General features: G+C 43.0%; 1 protein-coding gene and 1 long non-coding RNA gene across 24 annotated transcripts in view; one reads left to right on the forward strand and one right to left on the reverse strand.

The window, feature by feature from the left end:
• The window catches only part of TF (transferrin), a 32,006-nt gene extending 27,788 nt beyond the window's left edge, over positions 1-4,218 (forward strand). For 14 of the 23 annotated variants that reach the window (XM_077989861.1, XM_077989856.1, XM_077989857.1 and 11 more), the window contains 3 exons: positions 543-727; positions 2,489-2,678; positions 4,021-4,218. In XM_077989861.1, the coding sequence (XP_077845987.1) occupies positions 543-727; positions 2,489-2,678; positions 4,021-4,055 (410 nt within the window). In that variant the 3' untranslated portion in view covers positions 4,056-4,218. 23 annotated transcript variants of the gene reach the window in all.
• Positions 4,219-10,928: 6,710 nt separating this feature from the next.
• Positions 10,929-15,748, reverse strand: LOC144339018 (uncharacterized). Its single transcript, XR_013413566.1, has 2 exons — positions 15,576-15,748; positions 10,929-12,420 (listed from the first exon to the last, which is right to left on the reverse strand). It is a non-coding gene; the product is annotated as an uncharacterized LOC144339018 (long non-coding RNA).
• Positions 15,749-17,033: the final 1,285 nt, after the last annotated feature.

The following is a 17,033-nucleotide window of genomic DNA, read 5'->3' on the forward strand; positions in this document are numbered from 1 at the left end:
AAAGAAGAGGCAAAGGGGCCGAGATGGGATATAGACCTGTATCACACAGGCGTGTGCACATTCTCATTTAGAACTAGAACAAGGGAGTCAGATTTTAAATTCTGGTGCAGATTCCAAAGGTGTCCTCTGCGGAAAAGTTCTTTTGTTTGGAGATGCCATGTGTTACAGCACATAAATTGATCAACCTGGCTTAGGGCGTCACATGCTTCCTCTGCTGGAGCAAGAGGTACAGATGGAATTGGAATTTAGTGGAACTGAAGATCTTTTTGAACAGCATCTGCAGAATGTAGTTCATTCTCACCTGGCTGGGTAGGGAAGGTTGGAAGGGGATGGTCAATAATCATTCCTGGTCACTGTGAGTCTGGTATCCCCTGGTAGACCACATGGGTGTCTCTTCCTGTCCACATAACTGTAACCCCAGTGTGGGCACTTCTGCTGGCCAGAAGGTCCAGGTTCTCTACACACCACTGAGTCAGTCCCATCTCCCCAGTGGGGCACCTTGACCAAAGCTGTCAGCTGAACCATCTTCTTTCTCTCCCTAGGAAAAAACCCCGATGCATGGGCTAAGAATCTGAAAGAAGAAGACTATGAGTTGCTGTGCCTTGATGGTTCCAGGAAATCTGTGCAGGAGCCTGCAAACTGCCACCTGGCCAGAGCCCCGAATCATGCTGTGGTTGCACGGAAAGATAAGGCAGATTGTGTTCAAACGCTGTTACTTGACCAGCAGGTATGGACCAGCCAGGGCCTCCCACCTTTTCTTCCTAGATGGCTATAGGCTATTTGGGGGGAGTTTACAACAAAGTGCAGCCATGACTCCAGCACTTTCTTTTTGAAAACTAGAATTTAATGCATTGTGCATTTCATGCCATGCATTGTGGACAAGAGTATCAGGGTTCAAATCTCAGCTCCACAGCTTCCTAGCTGTGCCATCTTGGGTATATTACATAACCTCTCTATGGCTCGGCTTCCTCATATATAAAATTGTAATAATAATACTTTTACCTACTTCTAGTTAACATGAGTATTAAGTGAAGACATGCACCCAAACGGCATAGGAAAATGCCATTTCCTATAGGACATGCTCAAAACATGTTACTGTGTAATTATGGAACTAGACCTCTCAGGCCCAGCTCTGCTTCTAGCTCCTGGTCACTGGTGATTAGTCCCTATCTGATCCATGTGCCCTTGGGACCAGGAATCTGCCTTTCTGCTCCCCCAACCTTGTTCAGTGGTACTCTCATTTCCCTACTCCCATCCTTCCCGAAAACGAAGACGACAGCTCCTATTTCCCAGCGTTTGTTGATACGAGTCATGAAGAGTAGATTTCTGTTCCTCTTGCCTAGGCAGACTGAGCACTGTTCTCAATAGTCTGAAAAAAACACAGGACCCCTGCCCTCAGAGAGCTTGTCCTCTGGGGGAACAACCACTCAGGGCCAGCCTTGTTGAAGAGAGGGGCTGCCTGAGTATTCTAATCCTAAAGGCCCCTCCACACACACACATCACCTTCCTTTTGGGCGTAGCTGCCTGCTGTTGATTCACCATTACGTTTTTTTGTTTTGTTTTGTTTTGTTTTGTTTTGTTTGAGACGGAGTCTCGCTCTGCCGCCCAGGCTGGAGTGCAGTGGCCGGATCTCAGCTCACTGCAAGCTCCTCCTCCCGGGTTCAGGCCATTCTCCTGCCTCAGCCTCCCGAGTAGCTGGGACTACAGGCGCCCGCCACCTCGCCCGGCTAGTTTTTTGTATTTTTTTAGTAGAGACGGGGTTTCACCGTGTTAGCCAGGATGGTCTTGATCTCCCGACCTCGTGATCCGCCCGTCTCGGCCTCCCAAAGTGCTGGGATTACAGGCTTGAGCCACCGCGCCCGGCCTTGTTTTGTTTTTTAAATAAGATAGTGTATATTTAGAAGTCCTTTTAAGGTACATGACAATAATGAGCATTTAACATACATTTCCTAGATGCTATATGGAAGGTTAAACATTTTGCAGTCATCATTTCACTTACAACCTTTGGAGATATGGAGAAGTTGAGTGGCTTGCCCAAGAAAGGATTCAAAATGCAGTCAAACGTGAACTTTTAACAACTACCTCTGCCAGTCCTCTGGGAGGGTTCACATTTAACATCTTCTTTGACAATAACGTCTGAAGGGACATGTTATTGTCCTCTCATTTTCTACAAGCAGCCCCCAATGCAGGGCAATGAAGTGGGGAAGAGAGGTCAGATTAGGCAAGCATGGGTGGTGGGTGGGAGGGACTTCTCAGAGGAAGGTGGGACCAGGGACCCTATAGATGATTTTGGGGGCATCATGAAAGCATGGAGCATGGGTCCCTAAGTGGGTAAATGGCAGATAAGAGAGGTGGAAAATTCCCAAGGCGTACTCTGTAGCTTCCATTTATCCCCAGGGCTGGTTCAGAGCTTTCAGACTCTTCTCATCCATGTGTTCTCAGCTGCTAAAGACCACAGGTCCTCATGGACTTTCTGTTCACTTGACAGCACATGTTTGGAAGTAGTGTAACTGACTGCTCGAGCAACTTTTGTTTGTTTGAGTCCAAAACCAAGGACCTTCTGTTCAGAGATGACACAGTATGTTTGGCCAAACTTCATGACAGAAACACATATGAAAAATACTTAGGAGAAGAATATGTCAAGGCTGTCACTAACCTGAGAAAATGCTCCACCTCACGTAAGTAAGAAGAACAGCATGGGGAAGTGGCAACCAAACACGGTGGTGAGTGCCGGGGTGGTGGGTACAGGAGGGGCAGACTGTGGCCCTCGGGACAGGACAACATGGACAAAATGAAATGGTGAGTGAGCAATCTAAGCCTAGCATGTATGACAGGCTAGGCTGTATGGGCAGATAGTAAGGGGACACAGGCTCAGAGCTCTAAGGTAGTGAACTTACTGGGCATAGAGAATTCCATCTTATTTCTATGAAAAGGACCAGGTTTATGTGTACATGTCATTGCTCTGCAGTAAACTTTTGATTAGAGTTGCCTTGTCCAGTATGGTAGCCACCAGCAAGATGTGACTATTTAAATTTAAGTTAATTAAAATTAAACTAAATAAAAGATGTATTTCTTCAATCCCACCCAGCCACATTGCAAGTGCTCAACAGCCACATGTGGCTCCATCCTGGTCAGCAAAGAGAATGTTTGCATCATCACAGAAAGCTCTTTCAGACAGTGCTGCTCTAGAGGGCCTCAACGATCATAGGTTCTGGTAACCATAAAGTTGCCACGCATACTACTCACTTGCAACACCAGTTTCTGAGAACTGAAATAGAATAAAACACACCTTTGCAGTATAACTATGTTGGGTGTAACTGAGTCACCTGAAAGAGTTTGGAAGTTGGGAAATAACACATGGTGGTATAGCGCAGTTAGTCTTTCCACAGGAGTATGCAGATAAGGGAGTCTTGATCCTTATTAAAATGCTGATTCTCAGAGCCTTGAGATACTGATTTAGAAAGTCTGTGCTAGGTCAGGCATCCACATTTTAAAAGTTGCCCCCATGTAATTCTGATGGAAGCAGCAATGTGCTTGTCTACATTTGCTATTGTGAGAATCAAGTTGATATTTACCTAACCTATATCCTCCACAAAAGGAGACAGTCTGGCTCTGCTGTTCTTTCCTCCATCCTTAGCCCACAGCACAGAAACTGGCACATTGCAGGTGCTTTTTGCTATGTCAGTTCCTCACCTGCTTAAAGAGGTCAGGGAGGACAGTCTTCCTGGGCGACTCCCAGCCTCACAAACTCAGATGTGTGAGCCTCACCCATAGGAAACAAGGTGGGGAACCCTGTAGGGCAGGAAAATCATGTTACAGCTTTGGCGTGGGGCACTCCTCAGGATAGGCACAGGAGCTGTGCAGGCAAGTAGAAAAGAGCACTGGGAGAACGGCCCAATTCACAGAAGAGGAGGCAAGTCTGTGCCCTTTGTACTATGCTGAAATTGTTCCTTCACTTGACAGTTCAGAAATAAATATAGGAAGATTTTGAAAATCCTACCTCTCTGCTCTGCTCCACAGCACTCCTGGAAGCCTGCACTTTCCATAGAGCTTAAAATCTGAGAGGTGGGGCTGCCACCAAGGTGACGATGGGAGCGCAGATGATCCATGAGTTTGCCCTGGTTTCAGTGGCCCGAGTGGTTTGTGCTAACCACGTCTGTCTTCACAGCTCTGTGTTGCCATGTGTGCTGAACAAAAAATAAAAATTATTATTGATTTTATGTTTCAAAACCTCCATTCTTTCCTAAATATTTTCAACAGAAGGATTTCTTTATGTGTTCTGCCTATATATCTATGCAACTGAGCCCTTCCTTCTCAGCTCAAGATTTGTCTGGTCTTTCCCTATGGCTTTGTGTGTGCCATGGCCACACCTCCTGGGTACAGTTCAAGGGGAAATCTTTTCTAATAGGGTCTGCGTGATCATTAAAATATAATCAAATGTATATTGGTGTGTGTGTCTTGCCAGGGAAGGGGCAGGAAGGAGGATGCAGAGTAAGTTACAGAGATCAAGTGCTCAAGTGAGTACAGAAAGACTACAGAAGACTTACCTTTATTTTGGTATTTTAAATGAATTCCACCAGGCATAGCTGAGGTCCTGATTCTAAGTAGTTGAAAAAAGTGAAACACTGACACCTTTTTTGCTGAAAAGCATTCCCTGAGCCTGATGCCATAGCAGTTACTGCCCTGTCTCCTGCCCTTCTCAGCCCAGCTCCCTGTAAGGTGGAGGCTCACTCTTCTGTCTCACTTCTTCTTATTGGCTGAACACATAGAATTTTGTCTTCTGCTTCACCAACTTACCTGAAGGTACCCTGGCAAAAGTCACCATCTACCTGGCAACTGTTAAACCAATTCAGGTCTTCCATTCCTGAGCCCATTTCCTGCAGTTGATAGAGTTGACCACTCCCTCTTCCTTGGAACTCTTTTCCTCAGTTTCTTTGACATGGCGGGTCTCCACTTTGATTCCCACCTCTTTCTGTTCATTTGTAGTCTTCACTGTGGGCTCATCCTACTAGCCTGGAAACCCTGGGGAAATCTTTCTGAGGTTTTCTCTTGATCCAGTCAGTGCTCCTCTCACTTTGCAGGCCCTCCTTCAGCGATGCTCGTGACTCCTGGGTATCTATATCTATAGCTGTGACCCCAGCCTGCAGCAGTATCCCTGCACTTACACGTCCCACTACCTACCTGTGGGTCTATACTCGAGTCTTGCAGCAGTCAGAAACCCAACAAATCAAAATTGAGGTGATCATCCTGTTCTTCTCTCTCTTGCTTCCCTAAACCAACTGTTGTTATAGTATATTCCATATCAGCTGAAGACATGGTCATCTACCCAGTCACATAAGCCATAATAGAGGGGTGAAATTTCAGTTTGCCATTTTCCCTCATACTATATCCAGTGTCTCCAAGTTCTGTTGATTTTGCTTTATAAATAACTTCAGTTGGCTCCTTTCTTTTCCTGACTCCTAACACAGCCTCAACTCATACTCAAATGCAGAACTGCACGTAAGACGTATCTGGACACAACATTCCACACCTCTCTCAACTGTCTAGTATTCAAGAAAATAGGACTCTGGGTCTACTTTGCAGTCCAGACCTGATATGGACCTTGTTACACATAGCCCTGCTTTCCTCTGAGCCTATCAACACTCTGCCTTATTTAATATTAACCTAAACTTACCCCAAATCCTATAACTCTGCCTTTCCCTTTGTTTGATGAGATACCCCATGGTTCCCCTGGAATGCAGTCTGTCTCATTGCAATGGATCAATAAACCTAATTTTATTAGACTACAGGTATATTCCTGGAACTCTTAGGCAACTGGGCTAGAACAAAAATGTACAACATCCATTCTTAATTATTAAATTAATTACTAAAATAGGATAGACAGATGTTATTTGGCCATAATTTTATATATATGTAAACAAAAACTAATATATACCTAATGATGAAGAAACAGAAGCATTCCTACTAAACATGAAAAAACTTGATTACTATCTATCTTATTTTACAGTGTTTTAGAACAGGTGGCCAATCCAATTATATAAGAAAAATAAGTTATAATATTTAAAGAAATGCCAAAATTACTTTTATTTGTAAGTGATTATACACCCAGGAAATCCATGAGAACCAAATAATAATAAAATATTATGGCCAGGCACAGTGGTTCATGCCTATAATTCCAGCATTTTGGGAGGCTGAGGTGGGTGGATCACCTGAGGTCAGGAGTTCAAGACCAGCCTGGTCAACATGGCGAAACCCCATCTCTTCTAAAAATACAAAAATTAGCCTGGCTTGGTGGTGCACACCTGTAGTCCCAGCTACTACTCGAGAGGCTGAAGCATGAGAATTGCTTGATCCTGGGAGGTGGAGGTTGCAATGAGCCAAGGTTGCACCAGAGTACTCCAGCCTGGTGACAGAGCAAGACTCTGTCTCGAAAATAATAAAAATAATAATAATAGGCCGGGCGCAGTGGCTAACACTTGTAATCCCAGCACTTTGGGAGGCCAAGTCAGGCAGATCACCTGAGGTCGGGAATTCGAGACCAGCCTGACAACATGGAGAAACCCTATCTCTACTTAAAATACAAAATTAGTCAGGCGTAGTGGTGCATGCCTGTAATCCCAGCTACTCGGGAGGCTGAGGTGGGAGAATTGCTTGAACTCAGGAGGCGGAGGTTGTGGTGAGCCGAGATCGCACCATTGCACTCCAGCCTGGGCAACAAGAGCGAAACTCTGTCTCAAAATAATACTAATACTACTACTAATAATAATAAATAAAGTGTTAAAAGTGGTAAAATAAAATTCCATAAAGTGAAAGGAAATATTAAAATAAAAAATAACTTTCTTTTATACAAATAATAGTGAGTTAGGACAATAATAATTAACAAGAATAAATAAAATGTATCATTCAGCAAATGAATAAAAGCTGCATTTAAACCACACTTGTCAAAGTAAAAAATAATGTAAAGAAGACATATTGCCTTGGATAGGAAGACTCAGTATTGTAAAGATGTCAATTCTCCCTAAATTAGTCAATATGCAATTTTTTAACTTGACAAAATGATACTAATCCTCAACTAAAAAACAAAAGTGAGACAGATAAGAAAAATTCTGAGAAAAAAATGAGAGTGGATGAGCTCTTCCAGCTATTAAAATGTATGATAAGCTCCTGAACCTTGGCCTTAGCAATGATTTTTTGGCTATCACATCAAAAGCCCAGGCCACAAAGGCAAAAATGAATAAATGGGACTACACCAAGCTGAAAAGCTTCTGCATAGCAAACAAGCAACAAAATGAAATGGCAACCTATGGATTGGAAAAAATATTTGCAAACTATATATCTAATAAGATACATAAAATTGATAAAGAACTCATACAACTCAATAGCAGGAAAACAAATGATCCCATTTAAAAACAGGCAAACATCTGAAAAGACATTTCTCCAAGAAGAAAAATGGCCAAGATGGATATGAAAAGGTATTCAACATCACTAATCACAAGGGAAATGTAAATTGAAACCATTATGAGATACTAGATAATACTAGGATGACTATTATCAAAAAGTCAAAAAATAGTAATAATAAACGTGGATAAGGGTGAACAGAACAGAGAACCTTTGTGCATTGTTGGTGAGACTGTATAGCCATTGTGGAAAACAGTACGGAGCTTTCTAAATAAACTGAAAACAGAGCTACATATGACCCAACAATCCCTCTTTAGGGGATATACCCAAAGAAGATGAGATAACCACCTTGTATAGATATCTGCGATCCTATGTTCATTGTAGTATTGCAGCCAATACAGGCAAACAACCTAAATGCTTGTTGAAAAATGAATGGATAAAGAAATTGATATATATATGTACAATATATATATAATATTCCATCATATATATATATCAGGATTAAAGAAATGCCAAAATTACTTTTATTTGTAAGTGATTATACACCTAGGAAATCCATGAGAACCAAATAATAAAATATATTAAATATAAGATTAAAACCATAATATATATATATCATGGAATATTATTCATCCCAAAAAGAATATCTTGCCATTTGCCACAATATGGATGAAACTGGAGGACATTAAGTGAAATAAGGCAGACACAGAAAGAAAAGTATTACATGATTTCACTCATATGGGGAATCTAAAGAAAACATTCAAATACAGGTATACAGAGATAACAAAACCTGAGGTGGAGGGTGGAGAGATGTAGGTCAGAGGATACAAAGCAGCAGACAGGAGGGCTAGGCGCAGTAGCTCAGTCCTGTAATCCCAGGACTTTGGGAGGCAGAGGTGGGCGGATTGCTTGAGCCCAGGAGTTTGAGACCAGCCTGGGCAACATGACAAAACCCCATCTCTGGGAACAACAACAACAAAACACACACACACACACACACACACACACACACACAATTAGCGAGGCCTGGTGGTGCCCGCCTGCAGTCCCAGCTACTCAGGAGGATGGATTGAGCCTGGGAGGTCGAGGCTGCAGTGAGCAGTGATTTGATAGTGCCACTGCACTCCAGCCTGGGGACAGGAGACCCCGCCTCAAACGAAACAAAACCGAGTAGCAGATATGTATGATAAACATGCTAGAGATCTAATGTACAACACAAGGACCCAGTATAGGTAATAAATTCTACTTTATTTGGGATTCCTTGCTTCACTGTAGTAATCTTTTTTTATTTATTTTATTTATTTATTTATTTTTTTGAGACGGAGTCTCTCTCTGTCGCCCAGGCTGGAGTGCAGTGGCGCGATCTCCACTCACTGCAAGCTCCGCCTCCCGGGTTCACGCCATTCTCCTGCCTCAGCCTCCCGTGTAGCTGGGACTACAGGCGCCCACCACCGCGCCCGGCTAATTTTTGTATTTTTAGTAGAGACAGGGTTTCACCGTGTTAGTCAGGATGGTCTCGATCTCCTGACCTCGTGATCCGCCCGTCTCGGCCTCCCAAAGTGCTGGGACTACAGGTGTGAGCCACCGCACCCGGCCGATCTTTTCTTATTTTTAACTACATAGGTATCTCATAACATGTTGTATACCTTAAATATATTCTACGAAGCTTATTTTAAAAAATGAAATGTATAATGATGACTGGAAAGGGTGGTAGTCACATGGAAATAATGAAGCAGAATAAAAGTTCCAGATATTAAATGCAAATGAGAATTTAGTACATGATAAAGCTGGCATTATACTCTGGGGGGATAGACAGGCTACTCATTAAAGTGCTTAGAAGCAAAGCGGCTGAAAATTTTGGCACAGAAGAAAATCTCGTGGACCTCTAACTCACTGGTTAAAGTAAAAACTTTCAAAACGTATTAAAGGTTTAAATATAAAATTAAAACCATAAAAAACATTATTATGTTAACATATTTCTTATATAGTAAGTACTTGGGAAGATTTTCTAACATTCCACAAACCTAGTAGCAATTAAGGAAAATATTAATTTCAGATCATACAAAATTCAGAAGTCCTGCAGGACAAAAATAAATAAAATGTGAAGATTTTTAAGAAAGAACAAAGGGCTAATCCATATTTTGAAATCAGTATAAAAAGACGAACAGAATTTGAGATGGGAGCGCGGCCAGCTCTGCGGGGCCCTCCAGGCCCTCCGCCCTGTAGAACCCAGAGCCCTGGCCGTGGCTGCCCCGCCGGTCCCATTTCTTGAAGCAGCGGCGAACCGCTTTTCCCCACCCGACCGGCCGGCTGCCGGGTCTCCCCGCCCAACCTTGCCAGGCTCAGACAAAGCTTCCGCCGAGCCGCCTGGACGCAGCGCCCTGGGTGGCAGCAGGTGTGGCAGGGCGGGAAGCAGGGAGGCAGCCCCAACGCCGCGGAGGCCACTAGGGGGTGCGGAGGGCCAGGAAAGCGGGTCTACGCGCAGGCTCAGCTGCCCCTGTAGGCCGTGGAGCCGCGCAGATCCGGATACTCGGGTGGCCGCAGTGTCCCAAGTGGGCGACACTCACCTAGTCCCGAGGACAACCGACAAAGTCCTTAATGGGCCCAGAAGGTGAGAGGAGTCTGGCAATGAGGGGTGGAAGGGTTAGCGGCCATCGCCCAGCTGGTTTTCCTTCTACCAGACGCTGGTGCCGGAAAACAGAAGTGGAAGAATAACTTGGCGCTATTAGGCCCATCGGAAAGGCCCACCAACCTTTGGGACGATTATTGGCTGTTTACAGAAGGCCCGTGTGTATCCTATGAAAAAGCTGCTCTCAGCTTCCCCCCAGCCTTTTAAAAGAAAACATTTGCTACATCCAACCCTTCTAGGTGTAAAGAGGTTGCGACTTATGAGAGTTAGAGAATCACACATCTTGTAAATTTCCACTTGTTAAAAATAATAATAACAGGACATAAATGGCTTCTGGAGATGACTTTTTGCAATGAAGTTGTTAGACCACCTCTGGAAGTGACAGCAGGAGCCACACATCCACATTTATTAAGTGGGTTAGAGCAGGAGTCCCCAACCCCTGGATCTAGGTTGCATGCTCCTTATGAGACTCTAATAATGCCTGATGATCTGAGGTGGAACAGTTTCATCCTGAAACCATGCCCCTACCTTCCATGGAAAATTTGCCTTCCCTGAAACCAGTCCCTGGTGCCAAAGAGTTTGGGGACCTCTGGGTTAGAGGATATGGGGCAGAAGACCTGAGAAGGAAGATAGGACAGTTCTGTGCCACACTGGTCATATTTAGAAGACATTTTCATATTCCAACCATTGTTCTGTGTGTGCATTTTATTTCTCACTACTGTATATGTAGTTGACAATATTAAGTATTTTTTGAACTATACTCTTTCTAGATGTTCTGAAATGCTTATGTTAAAATTAGAGGTGGTAAAATGAAGGGGTGGCCTGCCCCTCCACACCTGTGGGTGTTTCTCGTAAGGTGGAACGAGAGACTTGAGAAAAGAAATAAGACACAGAGACAAAGTATAGAGAAAGAAAAGCGGGGGCCCAGGGGACCGGCGCTCAGCTTACAGAGGACCCACGCCGGCCCCGGTCTCTGAGTTCCCTTAGTATTTATTGATAATTATCTTTACCATCTTAAAGACAGGGGAGTGGCAGGACAATATAAACAAAGAAAAAAGAGGAAATCGGCAGTAAGACATATGAACAAAAACCTCTGTGACATGAATAAATTCAAAGGACAAGGCTGTGCCTTGAGATGCATATGCAAACATCTCCATAAACCTTTAGGCAGCATAGTTTCAGTCTATCACATGGGGAGAAACCTTAGACAATACCTAGCTTATCTAGGAACAAAGTCACACCCTGCACGCCCAAAATCCATTAAACCTTGAGTTACCACAGCACATGTCTCTTGCAAGGACAAGATTGGGGGTAGGGTCACAGACTAACAGCATCTCAAACACAGAACAAAATGGAGTCTCTTATGTCTACTTCTTTCTATATAGACACAGTAACAGGCTGATCTCTTTCTTTTCCCCACATTTCCCCCTTTTCTTTTCAACAAAACCACCATTGTCATTATGACACCGAGATTACATATTTCACAAAGTAATAGAATTTCACAAAGCAAGTGGAGGCAGGATGAGATCACAGGATGGAGTTAAAATTAAAATTTTTGGGCATGCATAGTCATGGATAACATTTTATCAGAAAACAGGGTTTGAGAGCAGACAACCTGTCTGACCAAAATTTATTAGGTGGGAATTTCCTCGTCCTAATAAGCCTGGGAGCGCTACAGGAGGCCGGGGCTTATTTCATCCCTTCGGCTTCAACCGTAAAAGGCGGCACGCCTCCAAGGGGGTCGTTTATAGGCCTACCCTCAGAGCGCATTCTCTTTCTCAGGGGTGTTCCTTGCTGAGAAAAAGAATTCAGCGATATTTCTCCTATTTGCATAATGAAAAGAGAAGAAATATGGCTCTGTTCCGTCCGGCTCACCGGCGGCCAGTTCAAGGTTGCCTCCCTTGTTCCCTGAACATTGCTGTTATCCTGTTCTTTCTCCAAGATGCCCAGATTTCATATTGTTCAAACACACATGCTCCACAAACAATTTGTGCAGTTAAGGCAATCATCACAGGGTCCTGAGGTGACATATATCCTCCTCAGTTTACAAAGAAGATGATGGAATTAAAAGATTAAAGTAAAGACAGACATAAGAAATTACAAAAGTATTAATTTTGGAGAACTAATAAATGTCCATGAAATCTTCACATTTTATGTTTTTCTGCCGTGGCTTCAGCCAGTCCCTGCATTCAAGGTCCCTGACTTCCCGCAACGTTCTCCCTCCCTTTTCCTCTATATAAATGTGCCATGGTGATGAAGGCTTGTTCGTTAGTCAATGGTGCTCGATTGCGGTGTTTCCGTCTCCGTGGAGGCGCTTTTCTTTGCATCTCCGATGGGTTCATTGTAGAACTTCAAATGTTTAGTGGGTATCCAAACAGGAAGCTGATTTGCTCCTGGTGAAACACAAGCAAAACCTCTTCCCCAGGTTATCACCTTCCCTATTTCCCATGTCTTATTTTTGTTGTCTTTCCACCAAATCAGTTTTCCTTCATGTGGACTGTTCTTTTTACCAGTAAGATGTTGTTCTGCAGAAGCAGTAGTCTGATTTCTATAAATGTTTAAAAAATTTAAAGTATAGAGTGCTAGATTAAGCTGCATCTGAGGAGTGGTACACTCCTTACTATCTCCCCCTTTTTTTTGTTTAACTAACTGAGTTTTAAGTGTTCTATTAGTTCTTTCAGCTATGGCCTGTCCTTGGGAATTATAAGGAATTCCTGTTGTATGTGTAATATTCCACTGATTTAAGAATTTTTGGAAAGCTTTACTACAATAACCTGGTCCATTGTCAGTTTTAATTTTTTCTGGAACTCCCATTACAGCAAAACAAGATAATAAATGTTTTTTAACATGGGAAGTACTTTCTTGATTATCTGGTCCTAAACAATGTAAAATCATTGTACTTTTGTACACTTCTGAAGCTGTGCCTACGCCGACAAGTCTTGTAACAGCCTTTTGTTTAGGCCAATTTTTTGGCCACTGATTTAAAGCAATGACAGAGACATCTGCTCCAGTGTCTACCAACCCTTCAAACTGTTTTCCTTGAATGATGGCCTTACACACAGGTCTGCTCTCAGAGACCAGATTTGCCCAATATGCAGCCTTTCCTGTCGGATCAGTGCTTCCGAACCCTCCTGTTCTTTTTATCTCACTGTTTCCAACTTTAATATAAGGTAGGAGTAATAATTGAGCAATCCTGTCTCCTGGACTGGCACTCCAAGGAACTGAGGAACTAATAACCAATTGAATTTCGCCTTTAAAGTCTGAATTAACCACACCAGTATGAATTTGAACTCCTTTTAGATTTAAACTTGATCTTCCTAAGATTAGTCCTACAGTCCCCTCAGGCAATGGGCCATATACCCCTGTGGGGATTTTTCGAGGAGGCTCCCCTGGAAGCAGAGAGACTGCTTGTATAGTGCATAAATCTACTGCTGCACTGCCGCTTGTGGCGGGGGATAATTGCTGTATTGTGATAACTGGCTTATTCCCTGAGACACTTGTGGCAGTGGGGGTTGTTGTTCCTGAAAACCCTGAGGAACAAAGGGCTGAATTTGGAATGCCCCAGTTTGTTGCGGGGCCTGAGGCTGGCCCCTCCTCTCGTTTCCCGACAGTGGTTGCCCATTTTTATCAAATTTAGAACGACATTGATCACCCCAATGTTTTCCCTTTTTACATCTTGGACATAGGCCAGGTGGCTCTTTATCTGTTCTTGTAGTAGCTTGAGTAGTTACATTTCGTTTATTTGAGACTAGGCAATTCTTTTTTAGATGACCAATTTGACCACAATTATAACATCTTCCCCCAAATGTTCTAACCTGTCCTCCTAAAGCAACTCCTGTTATTGCTTGAGCCATAAGCATAGCTTTATGCATAGCTCCTCCAATTCCATCGCAGGCCTTAACGTACTCTGAGATTACATCTGATCCTGCGGGAACCTTTCCTTTTAATGGCTTAATGGCTGATTGACAATCAGGATTGGCGTTTTCATATGCCATCAACTCCACTATGACCTTACGGGCATTCTCATCGGTAATTGACTTTTGAGCAGCATCTTGAAGTCTTGCTACAAAATCAGGGTAGGGCTCTTTAGAGCCTTGTCTTATTGTATTAAAGGAGGGGCAGGCGGTTCCTGGGTCTTGGATTTTTTCCCAGGCCCTAAGGCAGATAGCCCTAATTTGCTCAATGGCCTCATTTGGCATTATTACTTGTTGGTCAACAGTGCTCCAATTTTGACCTATTCCTAATAGTTGATCTGCATCTATGTCAATTGGAGGATTGGCAGTCCTATTTTTTCGGACCTGTACTTGTGCCCCATCAATCCACCAAGTCTTAAATTGTAAAAATTGAGAGGGTGAGAGTGAGGATTTTGCCAGAATCTCCCAATCATAAGGAATGAGTCTATGTCCATGAGCAATGGAATCTAATAATGTTCTCATGTAAGGAGAGTTGGGTCCATACTGTTTTACTCCTTCTTTCATTTCTTTTAGCATTTTTATAGAAAAGGACTTATATCTGGCTTCAGCTACGGGAAGCTCTCCCTCTTGGGCCCCTTCTCCAGGTGGTCTTGCTTCTAATATTACTGGGAATTGCCACGCCTCAATATCTCCTTGTTTTCTTGCCTCATCAATAATTTTATGTAACGCACTACCCTGTGTACTAGGCAGTGCTGTAGGATTAAGTCTCATGGTGGGCGGCTGAGGATATGGCGACCTGCCCTGTGGCACTGGAAATGTTCCTGGCTGTCCATACGGATTTTCTGGGGGCTGCTGATACTGTAGTTCAGCTGGCGGCCAGTATTGATAGGCTACTGGCGGCTGGGTCTTATTTTCTACCGGCTGATATTGTGGACACTGTATTTGGAATGGCATTGCCATGACAGAGACTCTATCTTTTTCTATTTGATCTTCTTTTGGAGTTTGTACTTGTTTAACCTGTATTTGAGGTTGTAAAGTTACAGGCATTTGAGCTGCTGGAAGAGGAGTTGGCCATCGTGGTTTAGACTCTGATGGCTCCGCTAATTCTGGATTTTTTTCTTCTAATTTTAACGTTTCAGGATATACTACCTCCTGTAATTGATTATTGTCAACATTTTGCGTTGACCGAGCCATAGCCGGCTCTGATACACATTCACAGTGTGAACTTTCCTTTCCTTTCCGGGATTCTATCCCTGCCTCTTTTTCACAATCTACTGCACAGCTTTTAGGGACATCAGAAATTGGAACGCTATCTTCTTCTGTTTGAAATGGTTCTAAAGCTACTTTAATAATGACCCAATCATTCCATACTGTGAGCGGAATGATTTTACCTTCCCTACTTGCTTGTTTTAATTCTTTGCCAATTTTTTCCCAATCTTTTAGATCTAAAGTTCCCTGTTCCGGAAACCATGGACAAAACTGCTCTATTGTCTGAAATAGTGTAATTAGATTTTTGGTAGAGACTTTAACTCCCCCTCTTTTTAAGAGAATTTTAATAAAGCTGCGATAAGAGGCATATTTACTCTTAGTTTGCCCCATTGTTACCCTAGGTTCTTCCGAGCGCACAAGCTTACCGCAAGGCTGACTGTAGACGTACTCGGGAGTCTCTCGTCGACTTGTCCTCAATGACCACGCTCCAGCGTACCTTCACCTTAGAGAAAAGCTTCCACGTTGGGCACCAGATGAAGGGGTGGCCTGCCCCTCCACACCTGTGGGTGTTTCTCGTAAGGTGGAACGAGAGACTTGAGAAAAGAAATAAGACACAGAGACAAAGTATAGAGAAAGAAAAGCGGGGGCCCAGGGGACCGGCGCTCAGCTTACAGAGGACCCACGCCGGCCCCGGTCTCTGAGTTCCCTTAGTATTTATTGATAATTATCTTTACCATCTTAAAGACAGGGGAGTGGCAGGACAATATAAACAAAGAAAAAAGAGGAAATCGGCAGTAAGACATATGAACAAAAACCTCTGTGACATGAATAAATTCAAAGGACAAGGCTGTGCCTTGAGATGCATATGCAAACATCTCCATAAACCTTTAGGCAGCATAGTTTCAGTCTATCACATGGGGAGAAACCTTAGACAATACCTAGCTTATCTAGGAACAAAGTCACACCCTGCACGCCCAAAATCCATTAAACCTTGAGTTACCACAGCACATGTCTCTTGCAAGGACAAGATTGGGGGTAGGGTCACAGACTAACAGCATCTCAAACACAGAACAAAATGGAGTCTCTTATGTCTACTTCTTTCTATATAGACACAGTAACAGGCTGATCTCTTTCTTTTCCCCACAGTAAAATAACACATTTTGTAAATCTTTTTGTTAAAATTCATATGTAATGTTTTGGTGGAGGGGGGGAATGGCCAAATCACCTGTTAATATTTTTAAATTCGGACTCATTTGTCCAGTATATAACACAATATATAGTATAGCAAAGTTACATGCAATGCATTTAACATATAGGGCAATGGATAAACTGAAATTTTCTAGTACACAATAGCAAAACACCTTTTGTGAGCCCAAAGACATTTGGGCTTACCAAATGTTGCATGGAGGTAAGCCCAAAGTGCACCTGTGTGCACTGGTTCAGGGGAGGAGAGAGGAAAGGAAGTGCCAATGTGCTTATAGTGAGGCAAGGTTAACCATTGTCTCGTCTGGGCATTTTGTTTTACTTATCTGGGTATATTGTGTATATAAAGGACAAATGAGTCCTGACTTTACAACATCTGGTCTTTCTAGATGTTAAAGAGGTTGCCAGTGTATGACAAAAGTAGAGTTAGTAAACTAATATATTTTGTGCATTTCGTTTTAACATTCCCAGGAAAGACTGTCTTCTGAAAATTTGAGCACTATTGCTCAGTGGGTTGATGGAGATGGGAAGGTGTAGGCCAGAATGTTCATATTTGGAAGACTCAGTCATAACTGTTTTTACGTGTGTTCACTTTATTCAAGACTTCTGTGCATATAGTGGACAAATTAACTTCTTACCTGAAACATCTTGTCTATTTAGATGTTCAGAATTGCCTGACA

Source organism: Macaca mulatta, chromosome 2 (genome assembly GCF_049350105.2).
Source record: "Macaca mulatta isolate MMU2019108-1 chromosome 2, T2T-MMU8v2.0, whole genome shotgun sequence".
NCBI lineage: Eukaryota > Metazoa > Chordata > Mammalia > Primates > Cercopithecidae > Macaca > Macaca mulatta.